The sequence below is a fragment of the Plasmodium vinckei genome, assembly GCF_900681995.1.
Source record: "Plasmodium vinckei vinckei genome assembly, chromosome: PVVCY_13".
Taxonomy (NCBI): Eukaryota; Apicomplexa; class Aconoidasida; order Haemosporida; family Plasmodiidae; genus Plasmodium; species Plasmodium vinckei.
In genome coordinates, this window is record NC_051305.1 from 1,751,738 (window position 1) to 1,769,280 (window position 17,543).

General features: G+C 23.6%; 3 protein-coding genes across 3 annotated transcripts; 2 read left to right on the plus strand and 1 right to left on the minus strand.

Moving 5' to 3' along the window:
• Positions 1-2,124: 2,124 nt before the first annotated feature.
• On the plus strand, positions 2,125-5,059 carry PVVCY_1304710 (AMP deaminase, putative; the record flags this gene model as incomplete). The annotated part of the gene is made up of 8 exons (XM_008624146.1): positions 2,125-2,352; positions 2,481-2,730; positions 2,890-3,955; positions 4,040-4,218; positions 4,369-4,487; positions 4,594-4,655; positions 4,777-4,893; positions 4,993-5,059. The coding sequence occupies 8 exons, from the start codon at positions 2,125-2,127 to the stop codon at positions 5,057-5,059; spliced, it is 2,088 nt and encodes a 695-aa protein (XP_008622368.1).
• Positions 5,060-8,134: 3,075 nt separating this feature from the next.
• PVVCY_1304720 (conserved Plasmodium protein, unknown function) lies at positions 8,135-14,326 on the plus strand (the record flags this gene model as incomplete). The annotated part of the gene is made up of 3 exons (XM_008624147.1): positions 8,135-12,710; positions 12,816-12,885; positions 13,021-14,326. The coding sequence occupies 3 exons, from the start codon at positions 8,135-8,137 to the stop codon at positions 14,324-14,326; spliced, it is 5,952 nt and encodes a 1,983-aa protein (XP_008622369.1).
• A 416-nt stretch (positions 14,327-14,742) lies between these two features.
• Positions 14,743-16,088, minus strand: PVVCY_1304730 (conserved Plasmodium protein, unknown function; the record flags this gene model as incomplete). Its single annotated transcript, XM_008624148.2, has 2 exons — positions 14,743-14,820; positions 15,348-16,088. 2 exons carry the CDS (start codon positions 16,086-16,088, stop codon positions 14,743-14,745), a joined length of 819 nt encoding a protein of 272 aa, XP_008622370.2.
• Positions 16,089-17,543: the final 1,455 nt, after the last annotated feature.

Genomic DNA, 17,543 nt, shown 5'->3' on the forward strand with positions numbered 1-17,543 from the left:
ATAAAATAATGCTTCGCAATATAATAAAATGTAGTGATTTTATTTTGAAATTATGGGATTAGTCTCATTTTGTGTAAATGCTTTTGATTATATTTACACATGACCATTTAGAAAGTATAGCAAATCAAAAAAAAAATTTAAAAAAATATAAAAGGAATTTGAATTCTTTGTATATTTGTCTATGATTTATTTGACACTTAAAAGAGGTATTCATAAAGCTTTGGAAATAATGAGAAAATATTATCATACTTTGGTGAAAATGCATTCTCTTCAAATGTCCATAAAAGGTATGTATATGTATATAAACTACGAGCTTACACTAGGATATAAATTAAGCATATACTATACGCTTTCACATGACTATAAATAAAAATGTATGAACGAAAAAAATAACGTAAAACATAATAAGCATGCATTCTTATTTCATCTTAAGCCATTTAATATATTTTTTGCAATTCAATTTTAGGAAAAATATTAACAATTTTTAAATTAAAAACTTAATAATATACACATATATTTACATAAATAGTGACAATAAAATTGAAACATTTTTGAATTCTACAATAAATGCAATTTTAAATAAATCACCATTACAATTCATATATGTCTTTTTATAATAAAAATGTATATATACATATTATCCAAATTTAATTTTTTTTTTTTATTAAAATAGTATAATATTATACTATGCAACCATACATTCCCAAAATGGGAATATGGACATGCCTATCTTAAGTAGTAGGTAAATAATTTTTACATAAATATTTCCTAATTATTATAAACTAAAAAATATATTTAATTTCTTAATTAAAAATTAATTGACAAAATATGTATATAGCTATATAATTAATTGAACATATATTTGTATACACACACATTTGATATTTTGTTGGCTTTTCTTTTATACAATATATGGAATATAACCATGTTTTCTTTATAAGCAATACAAAATAAGGAAAATCTATTTCTTTATTTATATATATAGGACAAAAAATTAACATCAATAAAATAAAAGAACATAATATCAAATCAAATGTTCTATACAAATATATGTATTTTCTCTTGTACGTATGTACAACATTATTCTCTTAATTCTAGCGATAAAAAAAAAAAAAAAAAAAAAAAAAATATTGCAATTTCTAGCTAAATATCCAAATACAATATTTTAAATTAAATGGGAAAACTATTTTATATTAGTTCAAAGAATATGCTATATATGTATGTTTTATTATTTCCATTTTGTTAACTATATTTTTAACTGTATTTTGACTGTATTTTTCTGTTTACCTTTTTACTTATTCTTTGTATACTTTGGTTGTAATGTGTGCAATAATTTTTTACAACTTATTTAGCTTTTTTTTTTTTTATTAATTTTATGTACAATCTTTTAAAAAATGAAAATGGCTAACTGCAAAAATGCATATAAAATTATTACATTGTGTTAGGCATACATATGCATATGTATGTATATATATATTATATGAATATTTTTATATTTTTTTTATATGCCGATCTAAGTCTTCAACTTCATATCAAGTTTGCTACACATGTTTAAGTATTTAAAATTTTGCTTGTATCGTATATTTTACTCGATTAGTAAAATATATATTGCACACTGCATATGTTTTATTTTCCATTCTGCTTACGGTGTATAAATTATATGAAAAAAAATATGGTTTTATATAAAATTTTAATTACAAAAAGATACTTAATATATAAGTAAACTATAAATTGAAAAAAAATGAAAGATGAAAAATATTTATATTTTCTTATTATATAAATATAGACTATTCATATACAACAATATGTAACCATAAAAAATAAAATAGGAAATTGATAGTGGGTAGCATGCATATATATTAAAAAAAGACACATATATATATGTAATACTACTTCATTGTCTAATATTTGCTTTTCCATAAATAATAAATATTATATAGTACATACTTTTCGAAATATCCTATTGCACCTTTATACTCTTTTTTAATATTACACACAACATAAGAAACGGCAAAGATTATCACTCGATACGAACAACCAAATCGATGATCATTCAATTGATAATAAATATATATGCTTACATGTCTTTAAAAAATTTTGTATACTCATAAACAAATCAAAATAATGAATGATCAAAAAGATGAAGGCAATATGCCGAATTATACAAATAGCCACAAAGAACAATGGAGCCTTTTTCATGAAAAAATAATTGAGTCTACACGTGGAAGTATTAAATATGATGAAACACAATTAGTTGACAGTTATTCTGTCGATTTAAAAAGTCCAAACAAATTTAGTTTTACTTTATCTTCTACTGGAATTGTATCTCCAGAAGAGTCTGAAGTTGCTAAGGTATAAATCAAAAAAAAATTAAAACTGTTCCCTCCCCCATATACTACAATTTTTAAATTAAGCTATTTTGTGCATGTTCAAACAACTATGAAACACACATTTTTATATTCATAAAAACTTATTTATAGAAATTATTGAAAATATGTAATTTACGAGATATATTTATGAAGGAATATCCTGACATTGATACGACACTTGTCAGAAGTAATACATTGTCTGAAGAAGATAAAAAAAAAGACATTCATCATTTAAAATCTTCGGAACCTTTATATGATCTAAAAAATGCTGTAATTTTAAAAAAATGTAACGCCTTTATAAATTGTGTGGATGGAATTTTCTTTGTCCACTGGGACCCCGACTCCGACGTTGGACCGCAAAGTACTACTTCGTCACTTTGTATTTTATGAGAAAGCATTATATATAAATGTTACACTTTTTCAAATATAGCTAGTTTGTCTAGCCATATTATATGATCTTCCTATACCGACCTAATCAGGGCATTTCCAGACTAATTAAATAATATTTTTTTTTTTACAGCGGCGGAAGAATGCAATGAAAGTAATAAGATAAAAGGGCATAATGAAATAAAAACAACAGAAGAATATTTAGAAGCAATTCAAGAAATAATGACAATAGCTCACGACCCAGCATGTAAAAGTTTTTGTTATCATAGATTAAAATATTTAGAACAAAAATTTGATTTTCACATAATGTTTAATGGGCCTTTAGAATTAAAAGAAACTGCAAATATAAAACATCGAGATTTTTACAACATAAGAAAAGTAGATGCACATGTACATCATTCAGCATGTATGCAACAAAAATCATTATTAAGATTTATAAGAGAAAAATATAATACAGAACCTGATACAATAGTATATATAAATGAAAATGGAAAAAAAATAAAATTAAAAGAATTATTTGATAATGAACTAAAATTTTCTGCCCATCAAGCAACAGTTGATAATTTAGATGTTCATGCATTAGGAAATTGTTTTCATAGGTTTGATCTGTTTAATGAAAAATATAATCCATTTGGACAGAGACTATTAAGAGATATATTTTTAAAGACTGATAATTATATAGAAGGTAAATATTTAGCAGAAATTACAAAACAAGAAATAAATATTTTAGAAAAATCAAAATATCAACATGTTGAATGGCGTATATCTATTTATGGTAAAGACAAAAATGAATGGACCAAGCTAGCTAAATGGGTTCTAAATAATAATCTAACAAGTGTTAGAGTACGTTGGATAATTCAAATACCTAGATTATATCATATTTATAAAAAAAGAAAATTAATAAATTCTTTTCAAAATTTTTTATCAAATATATTTGAACCTTGTTTTGAAGCTATAAAAAATCCTGAACAAAATAAAGAAATCTTTTTATTCTTACAACAAATAGTTGGATGGGATAGTGTAGATGATGAATCAATCGTTTCAAAATATACATTAAAAGGTGGTGTTCTTCCAACTCCTGATAAATATACTAGTGAAAATAATCCCCCATATTCATATTATGCATATTATATGCATGCTAATATAAGAGCATTGAATGATTTTCTTATTGCTCGAAAATTGAGACCCTTGACTTTTCGGTATATTCCTATTTTTCTTCTAACTCTCTCTATATATATAACAATGTATATCCTACATCTATAAATATTTCCTTTCCTTTTTAGACCCCATTGTGGAGAAATCGGAAACATCAGTCATTTAGCATCTATGTTTTTACTAGCTGACAGAATAAATCATGGAATCGCTTTAAGAAAATCACCTGTTCTTTTATATTTATATTATTTAAAACAGATAGGATTAGCCATGTCCCCTTTATCCAATAATGCCCTATTTTTATCTATAGGTAAGAAAATAATTCTTTGAAAAAAAAAAAAAAAAAAAAACAGTTTCCCAAAATTGTCTACTATTTAGTATATGATTTTCATTATGCTCATTTAGATAAGCTTAGCTAGACTTATTACAATTTCTTTCATTTTCCTCACATTTTTTATAGAGAAAAACCCATTTAAGCGTTTTTTTAAGGTTGGATTGAATGTATCATTATCGACTGATGATCCACTGATGTTTCATTTTACTAGTGAGCCATTGCTGGAAGAATATTCTGTTTGTGCAGTAAGAATTTTATGCTAAGAAATAGATACGTATACTTTTTTACAAACATATCATAGATTCGGGTGCATATATATGTACATTCATATATTTGTTTTTCCTTTTGAAGCATATTTGGAGATTAACTACAGTAGATTTGAGCGAAATCGCTAGAAATTCTATAATTCAAAGGTAAGGAATGCCCCGTTATGTAATGCACTTTAGTATATTAAATAAAACAAGTCCCATTTCAGACACACAATATATATATATATATATATACATATATGGATGTGCTTCTACTTATTTGTAGCGGATATGAGCCATCATTTAAAAGACATTGGCTGGGGGAGGGAGGAGAAAATACGTCACCCAATTTTTCAAGCAACCCAGAAAAAACAAATATACCCAAAACCAGAATGTCTTACAGGTAAAAAATAAATAAACATAAAATTTATTATAAAAAATTTCAAATTTTTAATTGACATATATATTATATTTTCATGCATGTTTATACTTGCTAATGCAGAAAAAAAACATGGACTGAGGAAAGTGAAAATATCAAAAGACTTGCTAATCATTTTAATAAATCATAGATATTCCTATTTTTATAAATTACTACTTTGTATTGTTCAAGTTAGTAGTTAAAAAAATTCATACATAACACGAATTTGTTGTCACCCATTATTTAACAATCGATTTATAAACCCTAATATAAAACTTTTTTAAAACCATATATACATCCATATGATGTACTGTTTGTCTTTTTGCATTTATGCTTAATCTTAAAATGTATATATGGATAGCCCTCTAATATATGTGCACAAAATTAAAGACGTCGAAAATTTATGATTTTTTTTTTTTTTGATAAGGCATGCGAAATTGCTTAGCCGAGTTCGAGTTTGCGCACACTAAAAAGATTTATAAAAAAAAATTACAAAAAATTAATAAAACTAACCTGATTTCAAACCATATTAATAAATAAAAATGTAATAATAATTTTTATGAGGAACGTATTTTTTTTCATGAACTGTTCTACCAAAATATAAATTAACAATAGTAGTATATATTTATTTTTTCTAAAATAATAAACAAAACAAAACAATTATAGTGTCCTAATAAATAAAATAAGGGGATTATATTCCCTTTTTCTAATATTAAATTTTATTTATACTTTTGGTATATTCAATTTATCGAGTAATGCTAAATGGTAGTGGGTTATATTGTTGATCAATATTTGTGACGGTAGTAAGTGGCTTTATATTCTTAACCTTACAACTTTTATATTGAAAAAAAAAATTATATATGTCATACTTTACAACAAAAAATAAGGTATGCATAATTATGTCAATTTTTTTTATATATTGATATGCTACCAGTTTACAACATTTGGCCCAATTTATTTGACAATTTCTACTAACATATTAACCGCTTTAATATATTAAAAAGTTATATAATTTTTTGTTTGTTCATTATATTTACAACCATTACTATACAACATTGTATATATCTAAATAAATACAAAGTTGTATCGGTTTACTTATATGTAGGGGTAAGAACCAAAGGTTTGAGTAACTCTGACAACCATAAATATGATAGAACAAATAATTGTATAGTCAATAAACATGTTCAGAATATATTTAAGCACCTTACAAAAAAAATATAAAATTAAACCCGTATACACAAAAATATATAAATCGTTGCATGCAAAACAAAAATAAAAATATTCTTGAATTTTTTTAAAAAAACATTTTAAAAAAAATATATTATAAAAAGAGATTATAATATTTATAAGAAATAGTATATCATACTTTATATAATTTTAGAATATTATTTATTTTTTTATTTTTTTCATTATTTTTTATTTTTTTGAATTTGCTATATATTTTTTCTATAAGACGTTTTTAATAAGCACACATATTATTTATCTAAAATTTTGAAAAAAAAATACCAACTCTTTTTTTTGTATGTATATTTTAGCATGCAAACAAAATTGTTAAAAAAAATATATATATTAAAAATACAATCTTTTTTTATAATAATATATATAAGATCGTGTGCGCAACTGTGTTGCAATAAAATAAGCAAACCCCAAAAAGGAAGTAGTGCATATTTATAAATTTCGCCTTGATAAAATAAGCATACTATATTTTCATATGCTTGCAGCAGAAGATGGTATATTTTTTTACGTATTAATTTCTATACATAAAGTAAATTTATAATACTATATATATAAAACAAAACAATTATTAAAAAAATTATTACTTGTAAAGGCTATAAAATATATTATATTTATTTATAGGAATTAAATATTCCAGAATAGTTATTATATTTATTAAAAATTCTAATAATTATATAACTACACCAATATATATATATTTTTATAAGTCAAACTGTTCTAATAATAAATGAACATCATTTGCGGTTGACGATTTATATTATTATTATTTCTCTTTATATTAAATACTATATATTTTTTTTCTTTCATTATAAATATTTGAAAAAAATGTTTGAAAAAAAATGGAGATAACATTAATTAAATATATCAATATACATGAGTAATTCTATTTTTCATTTTAGAAAACCATTCCATCATTCTTACTTATTATTTTATTTATTTTATTTTATATATTATATAATTCATCAACTGTAGTAATCATATATATAATACATCCTTATTAATACATAATATATATATGTATGTTGTTTTTATTTTATTTTTATTATATTTTTTACGTTTAAATTGTAAGTAAATACTGTATTGCATAAATTAACTGTTCAATTGTTATTGAATTAGATAATGTTATATATTCTATGTCATATATTAAGCAAGTATAATCTTTCATTGCTTGTTTATAAATATATTTTTATTTCTCTATATGTATAGAACCTATGTATCTAAGCAATACATCTTCATATCATGCATATAGTATTACTTATATAATTGCATATTTTTTAATTATGGTACTTATGATAAACTCCATGAAAAAAATATGCACATCTACCGCAAACATTTTATAATAATACATGATTCTATTTTTTGTTTTTCTATACTTATATGATTAATAATAAATTATTTATTTATAGTATAACTACATCTCTATATTTTCTTACTAACTCTCATTGTTTTATTTATATTCTATTTCAATATATATCTATGTTTTGTATTTTTTTATTCCTCTTCCACTGAATACGAGGAGTCAAATTTTATTTTTCAACATCCATCATATAATTAAATTGCATTACTTTGCTTATTTATAGCAATTCATTATTAAACATTTGTAAATATTTACTAACCCCATACATTCATAACATATTCCATATATACATATGCATATACATATACATATGCATATACACATACATATACATATGCATATACATATACATATACATATGCATATACATATACATATACATATGCATGCTTATTATTTCTTCTCTTCCATTCGAATGGCTTTACATAATTATATGCACAGTGACTTGCGAAACTGTTTAGGAAAACTAAAATTATAAAATATGAAAAAGATATTGTTTTAAGACTGGGATAGCAGAAGTATTGTCAGATAACTAAGATTTAAAAGTGCATAACTAATGTAAAAAATTTTGAAAAAAACAAAAAAGAAAAGATCATATCTAGTCGTCAAATCACAGACGAGTTGAAAAATAAAATGAGTAGTACACCTTTTGCTAATTATGTAAATACACAAAGTAATAAAGATAAACAAAATAACGAGACTACTAACAAATTTAGCAATACATACATTATAAATGACAAACCACAAAATAATTACAAACCCTATAATAATGCTAACAATTGTGTAGGTATGGAAACTGACACAAAATATAAATTATATAAAGATATATATTATGAGCCTAAAGATTATTATATAGAAAAAAATGTATTGGTAAATAATAATTGCATAAATGAAAATACAATGAATACCACTACTTATGATTCAAACTTAATAAACCATGAAAATGGACATCCTAATAATAAATCTTCGAACTTTTGTGAAGTAATGCCACATGGGTATGTTTATACTCATGTTAATTCAGAAACACAAATAAATGAAAATCAAACAAATGAAATGAATCATCTTACACTAGATAAACATAATAGGGATAGTGTAGATACACAATCTGAAAATAGTATAAGCAATCTTAGTACTGATCATAATAAAATAAATATGGGCATGGATATACTAACACCAGATTTTGGACAACTTGATATAAAACATATGCAAAAGTTTGGAACTCCAAACAAATATACTTCAATAAATTATAACAACAATCAAATGGGCCAAGTAAAACAATATAATAATAATCCCATGGGAAATAAAAACGAACTAACAGATTCAAAAAAAAACTTACCAAATAATAATATGCAACAATTATATAATAATCCAGAGTATTTAAATTATAGAAAAAATATTCCTATAGATAATGAGTATAATAAAAAAAATTTCAATTACTATGACATAAATAATAATAGATTTTTTTCAAATGAAAATAATATAAAAAACAAATTTGATACATACTATAATGAAATGTATTATGCCGAAAATTTAAAAGATGATAATATTAATTTTGAAAATAAAAATAATGTAAATATAAATAATATACCAAGAGGAAATATAAATCATTCAATTATAGATGCATCTGGAATCAATACAATGAGATCTTCAAAAAATTTACCTTCAAATATATCAACAAATATAGACACTAGACATATAAATTATATAAACGATATAGATAGAACAAATAATTTACAATCAAGTTTATTGAGGAATTATTATTATAATATGTATGAAGAGGATGATTCATGGGATCTTCAAACGGGTCGAAATACCCCGACTACATCTCAACCTCCTATCAATATTTCTCATCATTTTTATAGTGCACCAAATAGTAGTAGAAATAGTAGTACACACAATAATAGCTATCCAAACAGCCATGCTAACAGTAGTAGTATTAATATATATTCTACAGACTCTTCAGGAATTGGACCAAACAGTAATATCGAAAATGATACAACAAATATCTATTTCTCTGATCAAAATATGATATATAATAATCCTTTATATTTAAATATGAATAATCATATGACTAATTCCCATGAATATCGAACCGATATTAATTTAGAACATGTTTATAATACTCCTGATACTCAAAAAGAACTAAATATAGATACACCAGAAAATAAAAGAGGTAGTATGGGTTCTAGTGGACGAAGAGGCGGTAGAGGAAGAAGAGCTAGAGGCTGTAGAAGAGAAAGATCGGGTTCTGTATCTGTTTCTACAACTGATATTACAACCGTTACTACTTCGGGAGGAAGAGGCAGAGCTAGAACATCTACAAGTGCTAATAAAACAGGAAGAACTAGTAGATCGAGAATTGCAACAAGAGGCCAAAGAGGTAGTGGAAGATCTGGTAGAACTGAAAGAAACAATACATTAGATGAAATATCTAAAAATGAAAAATCAGAAGAAAATTCTTTAAATAATTTAAATGATATAAGAATAAGTAGTAGCAATAATTTTAATATGGCAGATGCAGATGGAATAGTACCTGATTTAGTAGGTTCTAATGAAGAAGATACTGTAATTTTAGATGAATATACATCTATTATTAATTTATCTAATAGTACAAGTTTTATCGATTTAAATGTTAATGGAAACAATATAAATACAATAGATAATACAATGATTAATAAATGTGATAATTATGAAGATCTACAAACAAAAAGTTGTTACAATTATTTCAGCTTCTATAATATGTCATATATATATGCTAAAGGGAATAGTCAATGGTATAATTTCAATTCTAGTATTAGAAAAAATTATATAATATTTAAAAATAATTATTATAAAAAAAAGAAATTATGGTGTAAATATAATGGAAAAAGAATTTATGCATATTTATTAAAAGCTAATCAAACTCAAGATAGTATTTTATATACAAAGAATGAATCATTTGACTATACTTATAATACACAAAATAAAATACCATTTAGTAATGAAAATATTTCTATAAGTATTAATAAATGCAATAATGATATAACTTTTTGTGACATTCACAATGGAGATTTATCACTAGAAATGGATAAGAACAATTCAAATGAACTTATATATTCAACTCCACGAATTAAAAATAATAAATTGCCAAACAAAATTAACCAACTAGGATTTTATCTTAAAGATGGTACTACAAAAATTTATGTCTCTCAAAAATATTACATATCTAATAATTGTAATGACAATAAAGAAATAAATCCATACCTTGAAAATGAAAATAAATCAGATGATGATTGTGTATATAAACAAAGCTTTAAAAAAAAATTGAAAAAAAAGAAAAAGAAAACTTTTAATATATGTAATGAAGATCACCATTTTTGCAAATATTTAAGTGATGACGATATTACTTATGAAAACTATTTCAATTACTTTTATGAAAGTGGCCACACTACTACTCCCATTACTGCATTGACTTACTTCCTTTACTTCAAAACGGCCAATAAAAAGAAATTACGCCAAAAAGCAACATCTATGAACCCAAAAAATGAGTTTAATTATGACGGGTTCTTAAATTCTCTTCATACAAAAAATGATACAATTAACGAAGAGACCATCAATGGATATGAATCTAAAAACACAATTGCTTCCTTATTAGATGAAGAAGAAAAAGAGATTAAAGATGTATATTCAGAAAATGAATTAAATTATGCTGAAGATCATATATCATATAAAGAAGATAAATTCAATATTCTAGATTATGTAGATGTAGATGATCCCATTTCATTCGATACAAATCATATATTTTTAACATGCTGTGAAAATTTACTAATAAATAAAAAGATTAAAACAGATTATCTAAATTATTTTATAGAATATTTTTTCAATATAAATAATAATTATGATGATAGTTCAGTTTATTATAGTATTCCTAAAATAAAAGTAGATAAATGTAATAGTATTACTAATATAAAAGGGGAACCTAATGAAGAAAATATTTCCGATTCTAATGATATAAATAATGTTACAATAAAATCTGAAAATCCTTCAGAAAATAAAAAAAGTGGCGGATTTTTTTTTAATACCAACTTCTTTTTTTCAAAAAAAAATGAAACAGAAAAAAAAGGAGATAAATTTTTATCACGATTATTTAGTAGAAAAAAAAATGATAATACGGAACAAAATGAAATACATAACTTAATAGATAATCAAAACACAACAGAAATTAACAATATGCAACAATCTAATCTCGAAAAAAATGAAGAAAATATCATAAAAGAAAAAAAAGAATTAAATAATAATGAAAATAATCATTTATTGAAAAATATATTACCAAATGATGGAACTTTGAATTATCAAAATATGGAAAGAAAATATACTTATGAATATAATAATATGAACGGCAAGGTGGAAAAAATTAATGATAAAACACTTTCGCTAACTACTGATACTAATATGGAACAAACAAATGAATCAGCAAATGTAGATCAAGATGAAATAGTTGTATATGGAAATAATGGATATGATTATTTTGTTCCCAATAAAAATATACACATTCCTAACTATAACTACAATTTAAATAATAACAATAATTACTACAATGGTGTAAATACATGTGATCATAATAATTATGAACACGGCAATAATAATTATGAACATGATCATAATAATTATGACAATAATAACCAATTTAAAAGACAAAAAAAAATGCAAGGCGATGATGAACAAATAAAAATAAAAAAAAGAAGAAGAAGAAGAGGTACCTTTAATATAAATAATCCTGAAATAATGAAATATCATGAAGATAATGATCCAAATAATGTAATGCATAAACATCTCAAACAACCTAAAAATGCAAATGATACTTCTCAATTACATTTTAATGAAATAAAAAATATGCTAAAAGATTTAACAATATTACAAAGTGGACCAAATTGGAAAACATATAAAATGGATGATTTACCAAAAGAATTATTTAAAAATATTCGTCCAATAAATCAAAGAGTTACCGGATTTAAAACGGTTTTATTAGTAGATGATTTATTTGAAAAATTATGGGAATTTCCAAATACTGATATAATTAAAGTTAGAACTGTTACTCGAGGAGATCAATTCATAGGAGATATAAGAATAGATTTTTATTATAAACAAAGTGAACGAACTTTATGTCGTGCTTGTGGACGTCATATATTGAAGCAAAAATTTGCCACCGAACACTACCAAAGGAATATATGTAAGTTATTACTATTTTTTTTTTTCATATACTAGCGTTTTTATTCATTCCCTATGAAATCTTCGTTGCATATGCACATCGAAAATGCAACTTTCCTTTTTACAGATTGCTGGAAAGAAGTCATGTGGCGAATTGGAATCCCCGAGTTGTACTACTACAACACCGTTCGTACCGAGTACGCACAAATAATTAAATATACTAAAAAAAATTATGTACAAATTGTGTGCAGCTAGCTTTTTTTTTTTTTTTTTTTTTTTTTTTTTGGCTATACAGATTTTTTTACATATTTTATTTCTCTTTTTTTTTTTAGACCTTATACCCCTCGAATAGAAGTAGAAAATAATGATAAGCAAGCCATGCTTGAAAAAACCCTATTTATGTATAACCAAGATTTAATTAAAAAAGCAACAGATTTTGTGAACAAAGAATTGAAATATTATGAAGACAATGTAGTGAGCAAACAAACAAAAACAGCCAAAAAAAATTGTTTAGAATTAGATATATTAATATTAGAGGATAATAATATTATACTACCAACTATGAAAAATGAAATGGATGAACCATATTTTGAAATATCAGGTATATATCCAAATAATGGTTTTCCTGATGAAAATACTTCAAAAAATTTCTGTTATATAAAAATAGCGTTTAATAAATTGGGAGGTATGGTTTTAAGAGATTTGTTTACCCTTGAATGTGAATTTTTGGTTGATTGGGGAGACAACTTATTGATTCAAGCAAAAAAATATACTCTTCATGAAGCATTTAATAATCCTAATTTGTATGATGTTAACTTAAGAAATTTATATGATCAAGGTTTTGCATATTTACGATGTAATATACCTCAAAAAAGTAATAAAAGAATTAATTTAAAAGTGAGAATTCCTAAAACTGTTTGGCACTATTGGGAAGCTATAGCTGACAATTCCTTTAAAATTAATTACGAATTTCTGGATAAACAAAATGCACATAAACAGTTATTATTTTATTTATATATGGATAACATGAATAAAAATGGAGCACCAACACTTGGCCCACCATCAACCTCAACTATGCCCCTAGAAAATGGAAGGCACATTACAAATACAGAAAATGAAAATAATAGTATTGAACAAAATAAAATCAATGAAAATCGTGGTGAAAACAATCGTACTGAGGAAAAACATACTGAAGAACCTAATGGCGAAGAAAGTATGACCAATCTAAATAAACAACAACCTCAACCTATAATAAATAATCATTGTAATATTGATAATGTTATTCCATCGGGTCTTTTAAAAAAAGATGACATTATGAATGGATCAGAAGCTGGTACATCTACATCAGGAACATCTATCCCGCTAGTCCGTCCTGGATCTATACAATATATTGATAATAATAATAATAAAAATAATATGTTTACTCCTACTAATAGTCCCACGACTGGGATTGTAGGAAATACACAAATAGATTATATGCATAATAAAATGCTAACATATAACAATTTTAATGGATCAAAAAACACAGAAAAATATTCCAATTTTAATAAAAGAATGTCATATAATAATAATCCTGCAAAACCATACACAAACCTTGATAACAATATGGTTACTACTTTGCCATATAAACATTTTTAAATATCTCAAACAAATGAAACACAAAATATATTTTTTCTATATATTATGAATATACCGTTTTGAAAGAATTAATTTTTCTCTTTTTTATGGAAAATCGAGAAAAAATTAACTTCAATCTAAAAATATAGTATACATAAATACTATATATTTTTTTAATTTATTTTTAATCACTTTGTTTTAATTTACATTTTTTATACATCTACCCTAGTATGTGGCCCATACATATATATTCCGCATACGTATATATTGTGTAATTATACTAATTTTTTTATTTTTGAAATAGCCAAAAAATTAAAACTTTTTAATAAACAAACACACCTGCTTATTATTTTTTAAAAGCATTCCTACATTAATCCGATCAATCAAAAATGGTCATCCAACTAACCAATCAATCGAAAATGGTCATAAAGCTAAACTCACGTAGCCTTACCATTGATAATATCAAAATGAAAGCTCGTTGCATATATTGAAATGTCTGTATGATAGTTAAATTGCTAATTGACAAAGAAATATGAATATAAAAAGTTAAAAAAAAATTATATATATATATATATGTAGTAAATTAGAAAGTGGTAGCATACAATACAAAAAGGGAATGTCACGTGCAGACGTTTCATTAATTGCAATAAGTCGTATAATAGTACAAAGAAATTCTATTATATATAAATGAAAAATAAATTATTAAATAACCACATGCATATTATTTTACATTAAAAATTTATCATAAGTAAAAAGATAATATTGACATGCAAATATAATTACAAAAAAAAGTAAAGGGGCTAATACAACATATATGCTACATAAAAACATAGCCTATTGTGTATGCATAGATATATATATATATATACAAATCTTCCTAATATATAATATTTGCATATTTACATGTATTATATATATGCGTAAGTAATTGATATATTAAAACGAAAACACTTTTTTTATTGTTTGCTTCATTATATTAATAATCGGATGAACTACTTTCATGTTCATCATAATTACCATGGGAAACATTAGCAAGCATTACTAAAAAAAATAAATTTTGTTGCAACCTCTCAAATAAGGGAATACATTCATTTTTCAATCCATCCCTTAAAAATTTATTAATCATACAAAATAAATAATCATTTTCATTAATTTTTTTTTTTATTTTTTTTTTAATCGATGAAATAGATTCATTTGTATTATATGGTGTTGCTCGAAAAATTCGCATATTTTTATTAAAAGTTTTATTTATCACATTGTTACTGTTTGAACATGTTTCATTTAATTTTGTATTATTTATAAGAAGGTTGCCATCTTCATTGGCATTGCTATCTTTTTGTGTTTCCATATTCGCATTATTAGTGGTTGCTGATGTGTTGTTAGAACACATATTTTCATTTTCTTTATCAAATAGAAAATTGTTAGATATGTTTATGTTCCCTGAATTGTTTTCATGGACATGCATATTTATATTGTTACTGTTATTTACACAGTTTACGTCCTCTTGTGCAGTTCCATCATAAGTTAAATCATTATCTTTGCTCTCAACTCGGGTAGCATCTTCACCAGTTGTTTCAACAACATAATTATCACTTGCTAAAACATTTTTTACCTTATTTTTGTCGCTACTACCATACGTATTTATATTATTTTCACAGTTTCCAATGTACCCATCATTTTCATTACACTCACTCAAATATATATCATTTATTCTAGGTATTTCAAGGTCTTCACTACTTTTAATTATTTCACTTTTTTTTTCATCGTTTATTAAGAATCCCATAATTCAAACTGTTGTCATTGCTAATTACATCCAATAATACAAAAAAAATTAAAAAATTAAAATTGTAAAAAAAAATAAAACAGTAAAAATTGTCAGTGATATTTTGTATTATTGTCTCCAACTAACAAAATAATAAATAAACACAAGGGGAAAAATAATAAATGAATAAATGCCTAAAATGAAAGGCAGTGGTTAAAAAGAAAAAAAAAAAAAAGGTATTTTTAATTTTTTTCCCCCAATATATATAAATATATATATTTCTTAAATGTAAAAATTTATTTTTTTTCAATAAATTCCAATTTTGCTAAATTAATAAGCATACTACCAATTTAAATTTTATACATATATGTACGTACGTGTATGTATAAAATACATAGATATATTTTTTGTTGTTTAACGTATAATATATTGTTTTATAACGTTTTTTTTTTTGTGGGTATGTGGAAAAAAAAGTTAAGAATTTTTTTATATTCTATAATTTTATTGTACATATATAATAATATATATATGAATTATTATATACTACTTATTATTATTTGCTTATTTTTTTTTTCTTTAATATATATATTTTTTATGCACGCATGATTATTATATTAAAAATATATCATCCCCGAACAGTTTCCGATCATAGCAATACAAAATTGGTATGTATATAATATTATTATTATTAAATATAATATGGGGATGCATAATACTTTTATTATTTTTTTAAAACCAGTTTATGGCAAATTTTTTTAAAAAACGGTTTTATTTGTGGGGCATGAGTTTAAATTTTGAATAAAAAAATAACACGATATAGCATAGTATCTCCATAATAATATAATTATTTTGTAAACATTGACATGCAAAAAATAAAACGTTCCAACTTCAATATTTTAACAGTAATAAATTTTTAAGTATAAAAAATTCCAAAACACGTATAAGTATATATATATAAAAATACGTGAATATAACTCCATTAATATATTTAAACAATTTTAATAAAAAAATTAGTCAAACACATTCATACCAGTTTTTGTACTTACTTGGCCACAAATGCACGTCAAGAAGGTAAAAGTATGCACAGGTAGTATTATTATAAAAACTATGCAAATAATATATACAACAAAATGGCATAATTATGTAATAATAAAAAACATGAGCAATATCATGTATTAAAAGTGCCATTATTAAAAATTATGTTTATAAATATACCATTTTATATAGCAAAAATATAATATAATTTTTTCCCTATTTTTATTATCCATAAAAAAAATAAAGTTACTCATTATAGAGACCAACCCCAATACAAATATTTTTTTTTTTGAAATATCATGAATATTTACATACAAAAATGTACATAGAAAATTAAGAGAATATTTTTACATTTTTCAAAATTTATATTATATTATACGTTAAAAATGTAAAAATATTCTCTTCATTTTTTATGTACATTTTTAGTCCTATATATTATGC